The sequence below is a fragment of the Daphnia pulicaria genome, chromosome 7 (genome assembly GCF_021234035.1).
Source record: "Daphnia pulicaria isolate SC F1-1A chromosome 7, SC_F0-13Bv2, whole genome shotgun sequence".
In the NCBI taxonomy this organism is placed as follows: Eukaryota; Metazoa; Arthropoda; class Branchiopoda; order Diplostraca; family Daphniidae; genus Daphnia; species Daphnia pulicaria.
The window spans coordinates 1,908,528-1,930,841 of record NC_060919.1 but is presented as its reverse complement, the minus strand read 5'-3'; the positions used below and the strand labels follow the sequence as shown (position 1 = coordinate 1,930,841).

Below are 22,314 nucleotides of genomic sequence, written 5' to 3'. Positions count from 1 at the left end.
GATTGAAAATATGAAACAATGGATTATTTTTTTTAAAAAGAACCGTGGTTAATAATAATGTTTGAACGAGTGGTGTATTTGTTGAACTTTTCTGTCTCGTATACGAAGCATGGAGGAGGAGGAAAAATAAAAAGGATAAAACGCAGTTTAAGGAAATCAACAAATGACACGGAATGAACGGACATAATTATAACGTGTGATGAATTGTTCTAGAATTGAAAGACATTTTAGTTTTTGAAATGATTTTGAGAGAAGCTTGTTTTTTTTGTTGGTTTTTTTTCAATATAAGATAATTCAATTATATAAGAGACAGACGTGATGTGAGCTGGGTCGATTGTAGCAGTGGACAAGTTTTTTTTTCTTTTGATGGAAATGAGAAGGAATTTTTATGAGCAATAACAACCAGAGATTTTTTTGACGAGTATTATTATTATTATTTAGAATTATTAAAATGTGGAAAAAAGCTTTTTTTTTGTTTTGAAAAATCAAAAATAAAATTGATGAAAGTGATTGTTATTTCGGCCGCCAGGTGTCACGCCGAAGTTACCAATTTATAAAAAAGAAAAAAGAAAATTTGATTTGTCGAGTGCTGTGATAGGAAATTCAAAATGTTCCACTTTTCTTATCTTTCGTCCAACGGTTTTTTACGGTGATGATGAGGAGGAGGAGGATCCGATGGGGAACAGATTACGCAATGGAATGTACAAATGTCGCTGGATGAAAACCATTTCGGGCCAGTGACGCAAATGAATGGCCCAGTGGAAATCCGTTTCGTAGACGAGGATCAGCGTGAGGGCCATGAAGGAAAATGCCGTGAAGAGGCTCGTGCCCAGCAGCAGGAACCGTTTGGTCCACATTTTACAGGGGTGCTGTGCCGGTTGGATGTGGCGCTTCAACGCGTTGCCGGCCGCTCCGACGGGCGACGGACCGGCCGGGATGAGCGATCCTCCACCAGGGGGTAGTAGAGGAATGGCGGCCCTAAGGACCTGCTCCGACAGTTTGAGCTCTCGTCGTCGTCGCTGTCGGGGCACCGAATCCAACCAGCCGTCCGACGGTTCGTCCTTGTACCTCCTATTTTAATTCAAATCATTTTTAATTGAATTAAAATTTAAAAGAGTCAAAATGAAATGATTACGACGAAGAAGAAGAGTAATGAGCTGGCGAGGCCGAGTGGCGACTGCCGGAATGGTCCCGTTCACGCCAGTGATGAGGATCCTGAGTGTCGGAGGGATGGAGGGACCAGCTGTTGTTGGACGGATCGGCGGCCGTGCTGCCCGTCGTGCTGCCGGCGTAACCGTAGAAATCCGAGTCGATCGTCAGCGTGTCGTAGCCGTTGCTGCTGCTGTTGTGGTGGTGGTGCTGGTGGTGCTGTTGGTGTTGCAGGTGGTGACGGGGCAATCCCCGCAGGTCCAGCGCCACCCAACTGGCCACATCCGAGCGGTCGTCCTGACTGGCTCCGCTCCCGCACGACGACGCCTCGTAACTGTCGTGTCCTTCAGGTCCAACTAATTAAAAATCAGGATCAAAATTGAATGAAAAAAAGATTAGAAATTTGTTTCTATTGGTTTGGTGTCGTAGCAGACGAACCGTCTTGATCGTGGGGGTGATGGCGTTGCCTTGGCAACGAGTCGTCGTGATTTCTACTCCGCCTCGATCCATTGGGAGTGTTGCGTTCGCCGGAGCGGTGGCGATCGAAGGAAAAGTCGTCCGTCTCCTCCTCCTCACAGTCGTCCTCGTAGTCGTCGTCGAAGTCGTCGCCGCGGATTGGCTCAGAAGCCGAGCGTCGTGAGGCGTAAGCCGCCGATCGATGGCGTCTGCCGCCCGTCGCCCCGGACGACGACGAGGTCCCGTCAGCTCCTGGATGGCCCTCACCACCTCCTACTCCGTCAGGGTGCTCCTGGTTGGAGGCGGCCGCTGCGGCCAGCAGGGCCACCTCCTCCAGGGCCAGCTCGCGTTCCACCCGACCGGAATAACGAACTTTGGATCCGCGCGAGAAGAAACTGCCGCCCGTGACGACAGCTGGAATTTCCGCCGACGACGTGAACGTGAAAAAGATGCGCTGCTCCACCGAGTAGCGCCACAAATGGCGACAGGCCGACGAAGTGGCGCATTTGAATCCCACCGTGTGTTTCTTCTGTTTTTGACATTTTTAAGACTTGAATTTAAATGGAAATGGATCAATTAAATGTTACCTTGGTTCTGGCATCCTTTTGGAATCCCAAATTGAAAAATGAAGAAATTAGTTTGGATAGAAATGGGAATGATGTAATAATTAAGTCATACCTCCATGATGATGAGATGGATGATAAACATTTTGCCTTCGTAGTTGAGCTTGGAAATGTCGATCCAGCGGAAGTGATGAGTCCGACGTCCGTTGTAGAAGGTGGCCACTCCGCTGTGATTCGTCCCGATGTAAAGCCGAGCTCCTCTCGGATCCTGTTTTTATTAAATTGAATCGATTAGAAAAATCAAATTGAATTTAGTTTTAAAGTGAAATGTTTTGGTTCACTTTGACTGGGTGAGGATCGACGCCATAAGTGTCGAGTGTTGCGGCTTTTTTGAGAAAGGCGTTGACGGCCTGCGAGGCGGAAATGCCGACCAGTGCGCCGACCCGTCCCGAATGGAATTCTTCCACCTGATTTTCCAGTTTCTCCGACTGGTTTAGCACCAAATTCATTTCAGAGACGTAGCCGGGCAGATGGCGTTCAGGATCGTAGTCACCCAATTCCTCTGTTTTTGTATCCCCCAAAAATAAAATGTTTTTTAAAATAGAAAAAGTATCGATTTAAATTAAGAAAAGAAAGAAATACCCTGAAGGCAAAGAGCAGCGAGAAATGCCAAGTCGTGACCCGGGCCGGGACTGTAGAGTCGCCCGTGCTGGAGGTCCCGTTTCAACTGCAGGTACAATTGGTAGCGAGTGGCTTCTTGAAGTCGCATCGGATCCGGCGGGTAGAACTTGACCCGGAAGCAAAGCACCAAATTGTGAGCGTCTATTTTAATTCAAATCAAATTAAAATCTTTAAAAAAGATGTATCAAAAGAATTCGCTGACCTCTGACTTGATTGGCCACTGATTTGGTGAAATCGAACCATTTCCTTTGCTTGTGGTGATCGACGTAACGAAGACCAAAGTAATCCTTTTCCAGCACATCCAGCTGCTCGCAGACGTAATCCAACAGGTACTGGGCCTTGCACCGAGGCTGGGAAAAAAATAAAAATAATCAAATTAATATTAGATTTTAGAACTTTTTTAAGTTTTAAAAAATTCCCAGGAAAAACATTTCGAATCGAAATTTAAAAAAACCCTCAAAAGTTTTCTCCCGTTTTCCTTCAGTTCGGGATAGAGAAGTGAGGTAACCGGACGAGTGGGGTTGGGTAGTGCGGGTGGGGTGGGGGGAGGGGTTGGACTGAGCCAATCAATAAAAAGGCCCAACCTCCGTCACTCTCTCTCCCTCCGTGTGTGTGGGGCACATCCGAGTCCATTTCAGACGAAATATTATTCGACCAGTACCAGAGTTATATCTATTTTTCCCATCAAATTTGACAAGACACAATATCCTGGACAAATCTCATGTGGCCATTTTTCACGATTCCAATTGATTTGAAAAGGAAGAAGAAACGGGAGTAAAGAAGGAGGGTTGGGGCGAGGTGGATAGTAAAGGGGAGGTGACCCACCTTCCTTCCTTGCTTGCTACTTGGTTCTTTTTTACCTGAATGTCGCATTCGATGACTTCGGAATCGTCCAATAGCCGCACGATGCACTTGCACTCGGCGTTGACGTCACTTTTGCTACTGAATTTCAACATTTCCAGGTTGGCCCTTTGACGCTCCCCTTTCCTCTTGTGTTTGTCAAGTTTTTCACGATTGGACGGGGTAGTACATCAAGTCGACCATCAATTTCCTTCTTTGAATAAAATCACGATCGGATTGAAACAAATAAAGAAATAACCCAGTGGATATCAAAAGTGGCTGGGGGGGGGAAACAACTTGAATTGACGTTTTGATTCCACACTGAAGAAGAAGAGGCCGGAAATGTCGCCCAAACTTCCTTCTTCTTCTTCTCCTTGGAATATCCACACACACTCACATGCACACACACACACACACACAACATACACACACACAATGGCCACCCTTTTTCTTTTCTTCTTCTTTGGTGGGGGGTGTCTGTTTTTTGCGGCCCTTGGCTCCTGGGCGATCCCAAAACTGTGACGACTCGACACAAAAGTGTTGCAGCAGAGGAAACCGGCCACTGGATCGACGAGACGGGCGACCGACCAACTCGGCAAACTCTCGACCGGGGCAGAAGAAGAAGAAAAAAAGAAAAAAACGGGAAACATTTTTCGACTGGGCCAGCGCAAGCGCAAATACTTGCACCTCCCCACCCGCACCGGAACACAATTCTTCGATCGACCGGGCTCGCCCGTGTGTCTCTCACTCTTGCCGTTTGGCCGATTTATTTATTCATCCGCGGCTCTCCTCTACTGCCAAAGACGGACACACTTTTTATTCTTTTTAATTATAAAACATTCCAAAAGTTTCAAGATCGAATTTTTTCTGTCCAGTTTAATCTTTTTGCGGGTCATCCGACGTGTTTCGCCATCTAGCGGTTGTCAAAACAACTTGTCCTAATTGTCGTTTGAAACGTTGGTCGATGGGCAACAAATCAATCAGAGAAACAAATCGAAATGAATCGACCATCAATCGCATTAGCCATCCCCAAATGGCCAACGACTAATCAGAAAAGAGAGAAAATGACATTATCAGGAAAAAGAAGAAAAAAACCTATGGGAGATAGAGGGGGATGGAGAGATGCGGAGGTTATAAAAGGAGGTGGTGGAGCCGCGCCGGCACGTCAGTTGCGCCATGTACTCGAGCGGCAGTGGCAGTGGTAGTAGTAACATGGCCGCCGCGCCCACTAGCGTCGTCGTCCTCGATCGCGGCAATAACACCACGTGCACAATCAATTTACACGGTCAGTTAACCACTTGCAACATTTCCCTATACCAATCGGCCTAGAATTAAACCAAAAGTTAAGCAATTCGGTAGAATTTGACAGTTGAAATGTTGAAATTGTTTGGGTTATTTTTTGTGTCGACTTTCGGATCGGTTTGGTTTTCGAGACTGGTTTTTTTTTCTTCATCTTAGTGGTGGGGTTGGTGTAGTAGTTGTCAGTTGTAAAATAGTAGCCCGCCTTATTTTTTTCCTTATTTATGGTTTGTTGTGTTTTTTTGTGGCGGTGGCGCTCGGATCGCCACCGGTTTCCAACCCGCACCTCGAATAATGTCGTTTGGTTGTTTTTTGTTGGTCGACAAAAAAATAAAGATACGTGGCCGGCCACCACCACATCAGATAACCAACCCAGAAACAAAAAGGGAAAATGGTTGCGGGCGCAAATACCTATTGATATCAAAAAGAAAGTTATTATTAAATGGTTTTTTAAATTGTAATGTACTACATTTGGCGGTTACTTTTTTCACGCTCCTATTGCCGTCCTTGTGTAGAGTCATCAACTGGGCAACAAACTATATTAGTCACGAATAAAAACAAAAGAACATTCCAATTGAATTCAGTCTACATTATACATATGCGTTTGGGTATTTGGTGGCTGAAGCGGATCGAGAACCTCTTGTCACTTCAACTCGAACCGCCCACTTTTTTCCTCTCCCCTCCTTTTTTTCCCGAAAGAAGAAGAAAAAACTGAACGCACCACTTTTTTATGTTGCGTCTGGCGCAAAAGGTTGTCAGCCAAGTTTTTTTCTTCTCCTGGAAACAAAAAAGTATATGACGGAGGGGGGAAAAACGAGTATTTTCTTGTTGTCTATTTTTATATTTTAGTTTGGAATGGAGAGATAACATTTGATTTTATTGCACTTGAAGAAAAACAAAAGAGAAATGAATTTTTTAAAATTAAAATAATTTTACCTTTAGGCGCTACGGTGGTTTCGTGGCGAGTCAACAATCAGGAGCAACTTTTCGTCAGGTAAATTGAATTTTGATTGTCTTTCGCCCATCGTTTAAAATGACCACCTTTTTTTTAACTTTTTACTCTTCTTTCTACCCCTTAGTAAACAGGCCGTTTTCGACGGGAAAAAGGCCATCCGCGGAGGCATCCCGTTCGTTTTCCGTAAGTTATTTAACTTTGACCTTAATCGCCCCCCCCCCTCATCCGACTGTCTACACGTTACAACATGCCATCTATCTCTTGTGGTCGACGCTCAAGGCAGACATCCTCCTCCTACTCTTTTTTTCTTCTCTCGACTGGGCTGTGTGCAGTGCCAGCCATGTCCTGTCAATCCTCAATGATGGATGATGATCGCTTCAGACTCACTCAGCAGTCTCCCCCCCTCCTCCTCCTTAACTATCCTCGGGCCAGTCAGGGCAAAAAAGATCTTAACAAATAAAAATAAACTACAACAAATTCTCGTGAAAAACAACTTTTTTTCGTCATCAAAACTGTTTTAATTGTCTGTTTTTTTGGGTTGCCCAGCTCAATTCGGATCGTGGAATTACGGACCTCAGCATGGATTCGCCCGCGTCATTCGTTGGCACGTCGAGAAATCGCCCGAACGATTACCATCTGGCGATATCGAGGCCATGTTCTGCATTGTGGACAACGAGGTGACCAGGTCCATGTGGAACTTTCCTTTCCGCCTCTCCTATCGGCTCATTCTCCGTGAAAAAGAATTGCACTTTAACATCGGAGTCTACAATGTCGGCAAGGAAGCCACCTTCTCTTTCAATCTACTGCTACACACTTACTTCAAGGTCCCTGATGTTCGCAGGTGTCAAATCACTGGGCTGCAGGGCTGCACTTTTGTCGACAAGGTGACAATCTAGACTTTTCTAATTAGATGTTGTACCCCACACTCATCTCTATTTTTCTACGATTCAACAGACCAGGGATGGGGCCATGTACCAGGAGGTCAGAGATGTGGTGACTGTCAACGAGTACACAGACAGAGTGTACCAAAACACCCCACAGGAACACATCATCACCAACGTGGTGTCCAACAGGAAGATGAGGATTCAAAAGTACAACTTCCCCGATACTGGTGAGACATTAGACTGGCTGTTTTGTTTAAAAACTAAATACTCACTCTTGTTATCGATGCAGTTGTGTGGAATCCATGGGTTGAAAAAGCCAGGGAAATTCAAGACTTTGGTGACGACGAGTACCCCAACATGATCTGCGTCGAGGCTGGACACGTTTCAGCTCCAGTGATTCTTTTGCCTGGCACTGCTTTCGAGGCATCTGAAATCCTCCAAGTCATGTGAGACTCTGCAGACAAACCTAGAAAGAAAAAAAAATCCAACAAGTCCAATTTTTTAACTCTTTTTCTCCTATAAAATTTTCATCATTATTGAATTTGACATCACACAAATAACCAAAATCAAACATTTAAAAAACAAGAATCACAAAAGTTGTTTTCATTAATCAAAGGGCAAATCAGTTTCTAGTATTTTGTGTTCATAGAACGGGGAACAAGAATCCATCCTTTTTAGCAATAACAAGATTCAACATGACAACGAAATGCAATTTCTTCAAAATCAAGTCTATTATGGCTATTTGGTGTTCAAAAAAACATTTTCCTCTGGTTCTCTCTCTTTCTTGTTTGAAACGTTTGTTGTCTCGTGTTCAGAGACACAATTATTCTATCGCCCCCCTTCATGGGCTTGCGAAAAAATACCAGTGAGACCGTATTTTTCTTCTTACGTGAATGTCGTTCCTTTTATTCTCACGACGCTCCTCCTCGTTCATACCAACAAAATTTCCCTTTTTCTAGAATGTTCAAATGCATAAAAATGGCTTTCAATAAACTCTTTTTTATTCTCCAAAAAAAGAACATGTGTGTGCAACACACTCCCGGATGTTCTGCAGATTTTTCTGCCGTCTGCTCTGTCGTATTATTTTCGTACTGTTTTCGAATTTGGCGCCAAATAAAACTGGCAACACGTACACGAAACAAAAGACGATCGCCATAGGTGGAGTCCCTGAGCTAAAACGCATCACATCAGACATCAGTCAGAGATTCCGAGAGTACGACTTAAAGAAATTTGGGCGCAAGCCTGCTTCCATCTCCTCTTGTGCTATTATAATTTCACTTTAATTGAGTTTTTTTTGTTCTTCGCCATTCGTTTTATCCCATCAGCGCCATGACCCGTAAGTTTTTTCATGGTTCTAGTTGTTATTAATCCAGCAAAAAGAAATGGGTCGAGATGTACTAGAAGCTTCCATCCCTTTGGCTGTCAACATACCTAAAAGAATTTGATTTTGTTTTTCATAAGGTGGAAATCAACGAGATCTCGCTCGTGACAAAGCAGCCAAGAAGGCTTCTGATTTGCAAAAGAGCAAATCAGCTGCTGAAAAGGAGGGTAACAAGGGATTGTCCCTCGAAGCCCGTAAGCAGAGGTATGTTCATCACACACCCACACGCTGAATACATTTGCTAATCCTTTCTTGTAATTGTAGGGATGCCGATCTGATGAGAGAAAAGCAAAAATTGAAGGACCTCAAAGCTGCAGAGGCTGCAGCCAAGAAATGACCAAATTTATTCCTTTTGAGCTGTGCACAAAGGACAAAACACAGTATAATCACTTATATCAATCCACTGCTTTATATCTTAATCATTGTCCTTTGACTTTGGTTCCATTATTCTGCTCTCTTCATTCTCATGTATTGCTGACTGCTGAGCAATAAACTTCATTATCTTGCAATATTTCATTTATCTTTTTCACTTTATTTGATCAACACAATACCATCAGATAACAGAGTATTTCTTTAATAAATGACAAAAATAAGTTGATTTCAGAGTTAGCTTAAGTTTATTTCACTCTGTACATCTTAAGACACCAGTTTCTCTTTTCATACATTTTCACTAAATGCTGGACTAAACCAACTTTATATGGAGCTTTCACAAAAATGATGGCCTTGGATAGCTTACAAGTCATACACTGATTTCAATGCCTGCAATGAATAAATACAATATTAATTCAAGGCTAGGAAGTTCAATGCACTTTAAATCAAAATTACCAATTCAGGTTTGTCGTAGCCCAACTCTTCTGGGGTGCTAAGACCCAACTGGTTCAACGTTGGGCGAATTTCCTGAAAATTAAAAGGGAACAATTAGCTGATTTCATATGGGAATGAAACATTCTTCGATAGCTATACCTGAAGGATGTATGGGTAAATTTCGGCTTTGCCTCCACACTTGTCTTTGACTGTCTCCAAGAATCTGATGGCAAGAGCAATGTCGTTGAGCCTACGGCAGGCATTCAAGGCAGCAATGACAATCCTGGGCTCAGGGACAAGATCCATACCACTCAAGTCGTTCATGGCCTACGAGGAGGGAGAGATAAAATCAGGAATCAAGTACAAATAAAAATTTAGTTTTATTGTTCATGAGCAACATACCTTTCTGCACTCCCATCCGTCAATATCCTTCCTGTTGAAGAAGGATTCGTAACGGGCGTCGAATTCAACATCCGACTCGGTGGAGTGCTTGGACATGAAACGTACACCGGCTGCAACAGAATTGATTTTTCGTTAGATACAAGAACAAAAAAATATTCGTTTAATAGAGAAAAAACAATACCGATGCATTTGCAGTTGTTGGGGACTGCCAAATTGCGGGCGTAAGAAGCACTGCGGGACAAAGCTGATCGGAACATGTCGATTTAGTTACAGTCACGTAGGTACCAACAACTGCACAGAAAGTCTCTTGTCCAATATGGCGAACCGCTGGCAGACGAAACGAGAGAGACGACTCGGTTGATCGGCATTGCCGTTGAATGATTCTTGAAGTACATTTTTACATATTGTTAGAAATTCAGGATTACTTTTATGACTAGTAAATTGATTCTTTTAATGCAATGATTTATAATATATTTTAAATTGAAAAAAAATAAAGTAATTAGATTATCTGAAAGCTGGCAATGAAGCATTGTTTAGCTCCGAAATTTAAAAACAGGTTTAACACACTTGCACCTTACTGTGGTGCATATTGGACCTGAAAACTGGAAGCGAATGGACGGTAACTGTCTACGATTCTAAGCTGGGTGAATTATAAGTCTGTTCAAAACAACTTGGGAGCGTGAGACTAATTTAGCCGATAGATTGTGACTGTACAATTTCGAACGGCCTCTAAATGAACAGCTCGTATAGGTCGGAAGGCGAGTTTAATTATTTTAACATATTTTACCAGAAAATTGATGAAGACCGTATATTAATAGACATACAACGCATTACCAGACACAGTAGGTACAAGTGTTGCATAATTGGAAAGGGAATCGAATTAACACGGGTCTTCTTGGTTCTGAAGATGTTATACTTATACAACTATCTCCTTTCATAAGATTTGTGTGCTCTACTTGTTTGCGTGAAATTACTTGCTTTTACATTAAAATTTTACGTGTTTAGCTCTTGGTTTAGCTCTAAATTATGTTCTACAGTATATAATCATATCATATCATATATAATTTTGATTAGAATTTGCATCTTTATTGTATTTCAGGGAGAGGGGCAGCAAAACTTCAACTTTTATTTAAATTTTAGAAATGTGCTGACGAAAACCAACAGTATTTCGATTCCAACTTTTGTGATGAATGCATAATTTGCTTTTTTCTAATGAGAGAGGAAGGGTTAGATAAAATCCATGATGGCCGCTTTCCCGCTCATCCCATTCCTTTCATCCTATCGGTGCCGGTGGCTACTCTCAGCAGGGGGCGTCATCTTATAAAATCTTCCAACAGTCGATACTTGGGTGCATTTGGCCTCGCCACCTCGACCTGGAACGTTCCTTTAGAAGGCTGAGATCAGCGCAAGATCAGTTAGTTATTGATCTAGTCAGAGATAGAGAGAGTAGATCTGTGAGGATACTTGATTTAAATTTTGCCTTGTTCTAATCATTAGCTTTATGGGAGCTTCACCTGGGTGCACTAGACGAAGCCTCTCGTACGACAGGACGAAGAGCCACGTTTACAAAATTTTTTTAAAGGTAACATGTGTATCAATTAGTGCAGTATTATCTTGGGTCGTGTTTTCTACTTTGAATATTACTTTATGTGACGGCTTTAAAATGGTGGCAATGTTAGTTTCAGAACAGTGGTAACCATATTTAAAAGAATCCAACAAGTTCACAAATTTTTCCATCTGAAAGATTGGCAACGAATAGTCAACAACTAAGCCTGATGCAGTGTTTTGTAGTGACGTCGAATTATTTAACATCTGTTACTATTAACCCCCTTGTTTCTGCCTTGCTCCTCATAGTCTTTAAAAGAACGCGATAACTATTTGGTGTTAAATGTGGTTCATTTAAGGTTTCGAAATTCTCCTTATTCATTCTCATGGAATTGTCAACAGTAGCAGTCCACATCTACTACGTAACCGGGCTCTGTCTTACTTTTCGGAGTGTTTCAATCGTTTCAATCAGTAAGGTAAAGTGTTATTTGCAATCGACGTAAATGATCATGACATCTAATTATGTCTTAATCTTTTTTTTTTGTCTCCAGCTCCACCAGCAGCCGTTTCCTTAAATAGGATGTAAAACAGAACACCTTCGGAAGTTATACAGAAAGATATTTTGCCAGTGTGTGCCTTTGCAATTCACTTCCAGCATCATATGTTATGGGCAGCGTATATAGTCTGTACTCCCCAGGAATGAAACAAATTCAGTTTTTCACCTTCTGCTTAAACCAGTAAGACTAACACATCGTTTGAGTGCATGCAAGCTCTTTTTAAACTTAACCTTATGATTTCATATTTATTTAGATTGTGACAATATCCGTGAAAGCGGTATGTGATTTTCACGTTTACTGGAATGCCTCAGCGGATAGATCCTTTTCTCTCCAACACCTTGGTCGATGGAATTCCCGTGGATCCAACGCTAGACTCATACGCTGGCGAGTTCACGACCTACGATGCTGCGTCGTCAATCACGGTGTTAGACTGATAGCAGGTACGTTCACTCTGGTCGAGATTATATCTCTCCTGGGATAAGCGGAAGTAAATAAAATTATAAGCCATCGGGGGGACGAAAAATAGGAAATGTCATGATGCTAATCCGTGGAATAGATTGTGTTAAGCGGATGATTTTAGTTCCTTTTTATTGTTTATCATTGGCTACCTTTTGATAAGTGTTGTTGTGTACAGGATGCGTAATCCTGCACCTAACGTGCGTATCCAGTCCGGCATTTTTCTCTTCTTTTTTTATCATGGAACAGATGTATGTGCAGTAAAGTAATACTTCCGTGTTTTAAATTTATTGTTTAGTGTCAGTTAAAATTTTGACGCGACTATTTTTTAGCAGTGATGAGACGACCGCTCCGGCGAAACTTCAATTGATCTTTTTTCTCTATTACAGTTTGCTGTCACTAATCGACATTGTGTTGTTTACTCACTGCTCTGTTGAGATCAAGTCGCGCCTCATCGTATTGTAAAGCATAGCTCAGTAGTAGAGCATCCGACTGCAGATCAAACCCGGGTCCTCATAATCATCAATCCGTCAACATTCCGGACGTACCATCGGAGATCATCATGAGAGGGAGGAAGGTTTTTTTAATGTCGTGAATTTGGGATGGCTTCCATTCATCCATCCAATACTCTTCACCCGGTGAGTCTTGCAAATTTTCTGTTCATATTGGACCTTATAAACTCCATAAGATTCTTATAAGTTGTTCTAATATCGACTCGATAACACAAATCGGCAGGAGAAGATGACAGTCGTGTGACGTTATTCTCATGTTACAGTTGCGTTACTCTCTTTGGTTTTCCTTTGGGTGAATTTTCCACCAAATTTGAGTGCGTTCTCTTCAAATTCTAGAAAGTTCTTATTAGTTGCTGTTGCCCTTGCCAGCAACACACACGTATGTGACGGTTACGCTATTGGTGCTAGTCGAATGTCACTTGATGAGTTTTTTAGCGACACTCCCAGTCAATCCATTATATCTAGTGTAAAAGTTTATTTAGTGGTATCTTCTTTTCAGACTCATCAGTTGTCTAATGAATATTACCATACGTTAAATTTAACTCAAAATGCTTTGCCAAGAAAAACGATGCACGATGAGCAAGATCAGATTTGGTGTATTAACTCTAATTTAACTTTAAGCTCATTAAATTGAACTAGAAATAAGTGTAATAGAGCTATTTCTATATTTACGATTAAAGAATAATAATATGCAGTGGGAAGAATGAGCGACCAAAAGAAGAAAAGAATCTATAAAGAAGGTCGTCTTTTGCTCGTCTTTTCAAACCCTTAAATTTTTGAGCCGTTGTGTTCAGTTTGATTGTGGTTTGGGCACAGTGTAGATGTCTTGTCTTTGGTCTGTGTCCCGGGTTCTTCAGTTACTGCCTCGATTCCATCTTTTATGTACAATTGGTTCTTTATTAGTTCTTTATTAGACCGAGGTTAGTTGGACTAGTTTTGCTCTTTTCCCTTTTAATTTGGCGCCACTTGAAATCCAGAATTTTTCAGGATAGCCAAAGTGTTCAGTTTTATCAATAGGTGGTGTGTGTCACATTTTTATTCGTCATGCACTTGCATCGTGACGTTTTTTATGAAAAAAGCGTGAGTTAAGACGAACGTTTTTTCGTCTTCGGCCGCGAACTTCTTTTCCCGGACTGACTTCGTTTATTTTTCAATTAGGTATTGAGTGTATATTTGTTATACTTCATTCATTAGAAGAATTTTTTTTTATAACCCAGCTAGCTGTCAATCTACTATTTGTGTCGATATAATTTGATTTGAGGTAAGAAATATTCAAACGAAACACTGACACCCACCTAGGGGCTAGGTTGGCCGGTTTTTTCGGGCGAGTTGTTGGCCTGCTTTTTATAGTTCTGTGTATCTTTCAAGTGTCAAAATCTTCTTTCTTTTTCTTGTTAGATCAATTAAAATCACATTAGAAAGGCTGAAAGAGGAAAGAATTCAAGAAATAGAATTGTAAAAGTTACTGAAATGGGTTTGAAAGAAAGGAAGAAGAGTTAACGATATCAGAACTCTCTTCCAAGAAGTCTGAAAAAGCTACATCGACAGATTTTTTTTTTCAACTATGTTATCAGATGTCTATTACTAGTGCTTCCAAACTCAAAGCTGTTAGCTCAAGATTATGTCAGGTAACAAAGAAATTAAATGTAGATTTTAGAATATCAATTGTGCTAAACAGTGCAAATAATTTTATTGGGCAGGTTTTCAACCATCAAGAATGGGCTGTGCTAGTTCATTATCTCCATCTATCGGCAGAATATTTATGTTAATTTGTTTCCAGTGGATGTAAGGAAGTTTCATTTTATTCCCAAAATGAATCTCCAAGTGTCAACAGCCAAGATTGAGAAATCCTTGGCTAGGCCAGACTGGTTGGCTGAAGAGATTGTACGTAGAAGTTGGAGTGTCTTATTTTTAAAAATAACCCGAAAGTTTAATGCCAGAGTTTCCTCTGCTGCACGTAACCCTGTAGGCAACAGAAACCTTCTGTAATTTAATTGAATAGTAATCGCTGATGCTCTCTGACCAGTCATCTGTCATGTCTTTTTTTTTTTAAGTCTTAATCAACTTTGCGCACGTTACATCCGGTATCAACAAAATGATCAGATTTTAATGGCGAAATCTCTTTATTCATTTCCTACAGTGCCGGACCCAACTTTCTGAACTGCACAGCGTGCCCTTCCGGTGGTGTTGTCCATTCCCTCAACAAACTGAACAAAATGTTTTGTTCTGCAGCTGCAAAAATCTGGTATGATGGCTTAATCGAAAATGTATTTGTAACTAGGAGCCTTTCGCTTTACTATGTATAATTAAACTTCAAAGCTTGTTGTTCTTTTGGTCTATCTGCAAGTCAGTAAGGGTGGATTATAAAATAAGTATTTCCAGTTTTCCAAAGACGGCAAGGCTGAAAGGTGTATCTTTCCCTTTAAGGCAAAATTCTTCAACAGTTTATAGTTTTGTTTTTAGTCTAAAATCATTTCGAATAGAGGCTCACCCATCTTTTCGAGCCTCGAGTGTTTCCGATGGACGCTGTGCAGACGAGAAAATCCCGCTCTCTATCACTGTCCATATCTCAACCCCAAACAAGTTGCTGGCCCAATTCCAACGAAAGATTTCACTTGATCGTATCGCCATCGCAAGTTTAGGTGAAATGTGACGATATTGTTTTCTACTTTCCAGGCAAAAGAAACCAAAGATTTTGGACAATTCCTGACCAAAACATGACTCGTTTGATTATTTCAATGGGCACTAGAGTTAGACGTTACTACCTATCACGAAACTTTTTCAAAATCGTCCGTGAGATAAGTGGGCGGGGAATGTCTTAATATATGGAAGCCGAGTTAGGTTGCCTGTTAGTTTAAGGATAAATATGATATCTAGATAAAATGGCCGCAGTCTTGATAGAGTTCGCAGTCACTTTTGATCTTGATTATGGCTACTCTTTCCTATCCTTTTTAACTCCATTTCTAGCCTATTAGCACGTGCTTTTTTTAGAGAATCTGAAAAGCCTTCGACTTTTTTTTAAAGAAAAAATAAGTCGAGTTGTGATGTTTGCCGCAGTAATTCATTTGAGTTCGTGTTTTTCTTTTATATTCAAATTATTGTTTTCCTTTTAAATCATAATCAATTATTTCAGTGAGAATCGGAATTTCCAAATATTAATCTAATGATTTTTTCTGTTTTGATTTTTTAATAGCAAAATGCCGACGGTCTTGATTTGGCACCCGAAAGGTGACAACATTTACGGACATGCTGCCCTTCAAACAAACAAGTACCACATTAGTATGTGGCCATTGAGAGACGGAGGTGTTCGATACTCTGAGTTATCGACAATTGGCTGCCTTCATTTCCACGAGATCGTGGATAGGGTTGAGGAAGGCAGTCTTGCAAATCCCCGAGGACCCACCTCCCGAAACGAAATCGTCAACGTCACCAACGAGGACATCAACTGCTTCTACGAAAAGTTTCTCATTGACAATGGAATCGACCCGAGAGAGGTGACGCTGGAAGCAGCGGAGAGATACACTGATCGAACCAAATGTCGAAAGGAACTTCCTTTGACTCGCTACTCTCTGATTGGTGAAGTCATAGTCGACAAGAGAACCGAGAAAGGTTATTCCGATCCACTCTATTTTTTTAAGCGTTGTTTGACACCTGGTTGGGGTAAAATTGATATTTGTCGTGGTTGTATTGGGAGGGTGATAGCCTATCGATTGACCCGTGTTAACTGCCCGTTCTATCACAAGCCTCAAAGTTGCGTCTCGATGTGTTTCAATCTGATCGAAATGGCCGATCGTCGCGACGACGTCTGTTTGGTGGAGGCTCGCAACAACACCACAAAGACTCTCTGGTTTGAAGATGACATATGCTTGCAGATTACCGTCCCGAATTTTGAGGAACATGTCGTCAAAAAATATTGGATCAAAGGTGCTGGTCAACGAGTCCATTACGATTCCAACGATTTCCAAAATGAGTCCCGTTATCTTATGATGTCGGATATTATTTTTAAGAAAGTTTTTATGAAAGGGCCAACTATCTTTTTCATGGCGTGGCTTTCTAATGCTTTAAATTATTCATTTCTTAGTTTATTCGGGTTAAGTTGGATTATCCACTTGATTTATTTCCTATTGTTATTTTTCGTGCAAGTAAAGTTGTTCACATCTGTGCGTCTGCCAAAAAGTGTGGTGTACGCGGGCGGCCTCCCTTGCTTCGCTGGTTTTGGGATACTCATTGCCCATTACATTGTATATTCCGTAGGTTCCATGATAATGGAAGCGTGTCATGTAGGAGACATTGAGGATTGCAATCTAAAACTAACTCTCTTGATGTACTCTTGCATTGCATACTCTTTTATTCGAGTTTGTGGTTACTATTTCTTTGTGAAAATTTACGAATTGATTTTCCGTTTTATCGTCGACGCTTCGCTAAAGCGTCGAGTTTATCATAGCGGATGATGTTTGGAAAATTCCTTAGTTTTTGCGAACCCATGCATGAATCTGCATAGTGAAATATAATTGAGTAGTCCGTACGTGTTCCCGCTAGCTCAGCTTGACAGAAATTTAGATATGGAGCTTTAACCCACCTTTGATTCCCGATAGTGGACGACGATTACTCTTATATTATTATTACTCTCCCCGATTTTCTCTTGTGTTAAAGTGTTTATTACCCCTAAACTTGCGTGTCACTCAAATTGCTTTGAGTGAAATAAAATGGCTGTCGCGAGAATGAATAGTGCGTGCTTTTCGAACGTTTCCAGTAAGCCCTACCTCTATACTAATCCTGGTTGATTTATAGCAATTGAATTGCAATATTTTTGGAAAATGTCATTTATCTGCTTCTATGTAATGGAGGGCCCATGTTCGCCTTGCCAAGTTTGTATTATCTGTTTGCCCGTAACTACACTGTCGTTTGATATGGCATATTACTTCTGTTGGAGTATATGTGCAAAAAAAAGGATCTGCTATAGGAAACAGGCGACCAGTTCAATTGGAGAAAATTTACCAACAACTTTGAAGCTTTTTGGGGTTCCCTTTCCACAACAATCTGTGATGATAGTCTTGTCTTTTTTTTATATACTGCCTTGTTGTGATCGAAAATAAACACTGGAAGAAGTCGACGTTTTGTTTTCAATTAAACCATGTTAAATAAGAAACAAATATGTTCTGAGGCTCACAATCAAACCCGATTCTATTGTGTTAATCCAGGTCAATCTCATGGCCGTTTCCACTTCCTTCGTCGACGAGTATATAACGACGCCATCACATTAATAGAAGCAGACAGGCGATAAAAGATAAGTAGACATTGTAAAGCAAATTACCGATATGTTACAGGTTCTCTTTATTAGATTAGAAATAAATCATCTAAATTCACTGTCCATAAAACAGAAATCCAGATCTATACTGTGTAACCGGGTCATGTTTTAGTTTACGGCGTGCTGCAATCTTTTAAATCATTAAGTAAGTGTTATCTGCAATTGACATTAAAAGTAATAATATTAATCCTTAATTCTTTTCTACATGGGACAAATCTCCCTTCGACCAACGTTATTCTCTGGACCATCGCGTCAGCTCATCTTCACCTGATCAGTTCCAACTTCTCTTGATCGGAGGATTCCCTTGGGTCGGAAATAGTCCCACGCTGGACCTCACCGGTGATTTCACGACCGTGAGTGTGCTAAAATACCGCAAAAATGGCAGCAGGTACGTTCGCTTCGGTCGAAATTATATCTGTCCTGTTGAAATGAACGGCGGAAAAGGGAAATGTCGGGGTTGCACAGATTCGTTGCATATCTTTGGCTATCACTTTGTCACCGCTGTGCCTACCATCGTCGTTTCGCACTTTATTCATGCCGAGTTATTACCGTCATTAATTGCCCTAAAGGATTTGACTTAAAATTTGGCGTGCGATGGCTGATCAAGGCAAATTTGTTAAGGTAAATTTTAAAACACCGTCCGTGGGACGTAGTGAAACTTGAACTGGGCTTCTATCTCATCCAGTGCTGGGCGTGACGCAAAGTGGAAACATTAACTGTTCAAATTGACAAGTCCAAATTGACCGTCGAAATCGGTTTATTATTTCTCATAGAAGAAATCATCAGTTCTGTAATTTCTTTAAAAAAGTGTGAACTTTTGAACGTTGGGCAAATGAGTTTTTCTCTTTCTTTCACCTCAGCAGATGGCGACCGTCTTGATTTGGCTCCCCCAAGATGTCAACACGTTCGGACGTGAAAATCCCGAAAGATTCACGACGGCGGCGGTCAACAACACTACCAGAAAGACACCAATCCCACCCACTGTCTCAAATCCATCTCCTTTTATGAGGTTTGTGTGTTTTACTTATTTACGTGAAATGAATTGCTTTCACATTAAAATTACACGTGTTTAGCTCTTAATTATTGGGATTGGCAGAGATAGAGAGAGATCTGTTTACTTGGTTTTATGAGATTAAGTTATCTGCGCTTTTCTAATCACTTTCAGTTCTCTGGGGAGCTTCACCTGGGTCGACTAGACGAAGCCTCTCGTATGTCACCATGGTGATGAGACTTCGGAAAGCCACGTTTGCACATTTTTGAAAGGTAAACATTTGTTAGTGTAATATTATCTTGGGTCTTGTTTTTTACGTTGAACATTTCTTGTCGTGGTCTAGCAGCGTGTTGTATTTTCGCGTTTATCGAAATGCTGCAGCGGATGCGAAAGGATCGTCGGCAACAACTTCCCTCGATCGGTAGAATTCACGTGGATCCAACGCTGGACTTCTACACTGGCGAATTCACTACCGCAGCCTACTGGCTGTGTAATCGATCATCAAGTTAACTGGGGGCATAGCTCAGTGGTAGAGCATCCAACCGGATTGTCCCCTGTTCAATCCTGGGGGCCCTTGACCGTCTACCCATCCGGATGCACCATGACGGTGGAGCAGGTTCCTTTAATGTTATGAATTTGGGATTGCTGCCATCTATCCGTCAAACTCTTCACTCGGTGAGTCTTACCTATTTTGAATTTGCTTGTGTGGTCTAGCGGGAAAATGGGTGAAATTGATTTAAGATTCTGCCAGGTTGTAGCATCTAGAAATTTGAGGCAAGTGCGGAGATTGGAGCGATTTGTTTGATTATGTTTGACAGATGATCGTTAATAAGTCACTTAGGCGAAGTAGAGTCAGTTTTAAATGCGTTTTTGGAAGATTGCATTTTTTAAAATTCGGGGTTACTTTTATAACTAGTTGATTCATTTTAAAATGCGTTGATATTACATAGAATTTAGAATTAGATTATCTGAAAGCTTCCAATGAAGTATTGTTTAGCTTCGAAATTTTTAAACGGGTTTGACACACTTACACTTTATCGCGGTGCATATGGAACCTTATAACAGGATTGCTTTGCGTTAGTGGACGATAACGGTCTACAATTTCCAAGGGTGAATTGTACACCTGAACGAAATAACTTGGGAGCGTGAGACTGATTTAATAGCCGAGAGACTGTGTCTTTCCGTACGGCCCGAAGAGCTGGTTTGGGTCGGAGGGTTAGGTTAGAAATGAGATATAAATAATATAGCCTACATGATGAGTTTAGAATATTGATGAAGACCGTGTATTAATAGACAGGCAAGGTACAGGCACAGTAACAAGTGCTGCATACTTGAAAGGGGAAACAAATCTAACATTGGTCTTCTTGGTTCTGAGACGGTGATATACATCACCAGCACCATCTGAAATGGTAGGGGTTCGCTAATGCAGCCTGTTCTCGGACAGCTGGATCTGTTGTTGGAAGTGTCTGTTGATTTTCTTTTCGCACTTTCTCTAGCACCAAAAACGTAATGAAACTTAAAGTAAACGTCAAAATTTGGCTGATCCAAGGAACGAAGAATGTCCAAACACTCCAGGGATAGTATGAGATGGATAATATTCCAGGATTGATCCCCTCGTCGAATTTGATTAAACTTTGGCTCCACATTACCATGAGAGTCAGATTCTCGCAAATGCAGATCTAAATGATCAAGGCGTTAAATTATAAGTTAATCAAAGGCATAATTCATATTTTTAAATCAAGAGTTGTCAACTCACAGTCTGGTACATGACTGGTGAGATTCGTGGGTGTTTCTCTTTATCAGACTCCTTTTCTGCGGGGTACAAGTAAGCGAAAACGTGGAGAAATGACAATCTCAACGAGGCCATGAAATTGTAATTTTTATTCAGGTGCAAAACGAAAATTGGGATCAGGTGGGCAAGGCAGACCGGCACAACAATCCAACCGAAAACAGAGGCGAACAAACTTAGGGCGATGAGTCGGGCAACTATTGCAAACAAAACAAATTTGTTTTATTTTGATATCAAAATAATGAAACAAAATTCGTGTTTGCTTTGATTTACCTATCCAACACAAATGTGCAGAGAAAAAAATGGCGCTTGTTATCCTATAAGTTTGGTTAAAGCGTTTTATAATGACATCATCATTTCAGATACTGTCATGCTCATTGGGTTTTATTCCCTCGACTAAATAAAGTTTTTGCTCGTAAGTAACTATCGCCAATGCCAAGCTAACGATGGAGAAAATGAGACCAATAATCACCCTAACACCTACATAAAAAAGTTATTTAATGTAGTAGTGGCAACAATTTTAAACGTAGCAAATAACAAATACCTTTAGAGTCAGATTCGTCTTTTACCAGTAGTATGTAAAGATTAAGCAATAGCTGAGGGGCAGATTCCATGAAGGAATCAAATTGGCTCAGTTGTACCAACTCTGAGTCTTCCCGAATCATAGCGGGGAGATACATGTATATCTTGTTCTGCTTGTTGTTCTCGTCCAGCTCGCCCTCCTTGTTCTGTTGGTCGTCCGTTTTTAGTTTTTCCGGCAATGGTTTCGCTTTATGAGCATATTTAATTACATCAATAAACCTAAAAGAGGTTGAAAAGAAAAAAAAAAACCACTATGCATGTTACCGTAATAATAAAATTGATTAGATCAGAAACATACCTCTGAACAAGACAAAAGCCTACAATACCAAAGCCCCACTTGATTAACCAGCTAGAAGTTGTATTTTCTTCTTGTGGCAAATAGAGTCTGGGGTCAAGCTTGTTGTTTTTTTCAAATTCATTGTTGTAAAATAAGAAACTTTTAATTGTTATGACGACAATTGGCACAACTACAATCGCCAAGGTCCACCCGAAATACCAATAATCTCCTTGGTTCCAAAAGCGATGAAGTAAATGAATATCCCAACCAACGTCAAAGACGTAGCAAAAAAATGAAAGACACGTCATTTTGATCAACCAATCGATATTTCCGGGTTCAATTTGTTTGATACATTTTTCCGCAAATTGGAGTTGTGATTTAGATGGATTTCTATTTCTCGTCTTTTTCCGGGTGTATTCTCCTCTCCCCATATCCACACTGTAAGTAATTGGCGCTTTTTGTTTTATTTAAGCCAATCAGAGCAATTTTACCAGCCCTGTTGCTACTGTCAAGGTTTACAGTGTTTGTTTTTTTCGAATGTCTAAATGAGTATTTTAGAGTGCGATAGCAGTAGCTAATAATATATTAGTAACGCACGATTGAATTGATTCACAGGATTCACTTTTATATTGTGGATACCACTGAGAAAGATTTGTGTTGCCAACAACATGTGGTCGCGGTTCAGTCGAAACTGAAGTGATGTAAGTATTGCAGCTCTTGGATTTCATATCTATTTTTTTGTTACTTATCAGGGTGATATTGCGTCAATTTGGCGGTGGCTCGGCGGTGGCCAATAACGTCCATCTGAAATGACGTCTTTATTAAGAGTTTGGTATGACGTCTCGTTCTTTATCTAGCTGTTTTTCAGTCAATTTTATTTATC

At 40.9% G+C, this 22,314-nt stretch overlaps 6 protein-coding genes across 9 annotated transcripts in view; 3 read left to right on the top strand and 3 right to left on the bottom strand.

The window, feature by feature from the left end:
• LOC124349621 (LIM homeobox transcription factor 1-alpha-like) overlaps positions 1 to 22,314 on the top strand; it is a 947,038-nt gene that overhangs the window by 914,948 nt on the left and 9,776 nt on the right. The window lies entirely within an intron of this gene.
• LOC124349500 (protein 4.1-like) lies at positions 56 to 7,226 on the bottom strand. 4 transcript variants are annotated; one of them, XM_046800169.1, is made up of 11 exons: positions 7,100 to 7,184; positions 5,458 to 5,524; positions 3,710 to 5,399; positions 3,052 to 3,199; positions 2,811 to 2,990; positions 2,510 to 2,730; positions 2,284 to 2,436; positions 2,193 to 2,207; positions 1,588 to 2,134; positions 1,136 to 1,505; positions 56 to 1,071 (listed from the first exon to the last, which is right to left on the bottom strand). In XM_046800169.1, exons 3-11 carry the CDS (start codon positions 3,803 to 3,805, stop codon positions 645 to 647), a joined length of 2,157 nt encoding a protein of 718 aa, XP_046656125.1. In that variant the 5' UTR covers positions 3,806 to 5,399; positions 5,458 to 5,524; positions 7,100 to 7,184; the 3' UTR covers positions 56 to 644. The 4 variants fall into 4 exon arrangements, with proteins under 4 accessions (XP_046656125.1, XP_046656124.1, XP_046656126.1 ...); XM_046800168.1 differs by having other exon boundaries at positions 5,471 to 5,524; XM_046800170.1 differs by having other exon boundaries at positions 3,710 to 3,900; positions 5,471 to 5,524.
• Positions 4,871 to 7,680, top strand: LOC124349917 (glucose-6-phosphate 1-epimerase-like). The gene is made up of 6 exons (XM_046800851.1): positions 4,871 to 4,974; positions 5,931 to 5,982; positions 6,068 to 6,126; positions 6,490 to 6,827; positions 6,898 to 7,054; positions 7,117 to 7,680. Exons 1-6 carry the CDS (start codon positions 4,902 to 4,904, stop codon positions 7,275 to 7,277), a joined length of 840 nt encoding a protein of 279 aa, XP_046656807.1. The 5' UTR covers positions 4,871 to 4,901; the 3' UTR covers positions 7,278 to 7,680.
• Positions 8,807 to 9,757, bottom strand: LOC124350109 (cytochrome c oxidase subunit 5A, mitochondrial-like). Its single transcript, XM_046801121.1, has 5 exons — positions 9,596 to 9,757; positions 9,415 to 9,524; positions 9,172 to 9,339; positions 9,034 to 9,105; positions 8,807 to 8,967 (listed from the first exon to the last, which is right to left on the bottom strand). Exons 1-5 carry the CDS (start codon positions 9,669 to 9,671, stop codon positions 8,941 to 8,943), a joined length of 453 nt encoding a protein of 150 aa, XP_046657077.1. The 5' UTR covers positions 9,672 to 9,757; the 3' UTR covers positions 8,807 to 8,940.
• Positions 17,699 to 22,314, top strand: part of LOC124349769 — a 33,565-nt gene continuing 28,949 nt past the window's right edge. Inside the window, exons 1-3 of the mRNA XM_046800606.1 lie at positions 17,699 to 17,937; positions 18,049 to 18,180; positions 18,653 to 18,801. The gene's annotated coding sequence lies outside the window, so the exon portion shown is untranslated. The remainder of the gene's footprint in view (positions 17,938 to 18,048; positions 18,181 to 18,652; positions 18,802 to 22,314) is intronic.
• Positions 20,056 to 22,126, bottom strand: LOC124349937. The gene is made up of 5 exons (XM_046800885.1): positions 21,453 to 22,126; positions 21,117 to 21,373; positions 20,846 to 21,052; positions 20,540 to 20,769; positions 20,056 to 20,462 (listed from the first exon to the last, which is right to left on the bottom strand). Exons 1-3 carry the CDS (start codon positions 21,860 to 21,862, stop codon positions 20,931 to 20,933), a joined length of 789 nt encoding a protein of 262 aa, XP_046656841.1. The 5' UTR covers positions 21,863 to 22,126; the 3' UTR covers positions 20,056 to 20,462; positions 20,540 to 20,769; positions 20,846 to 20,930.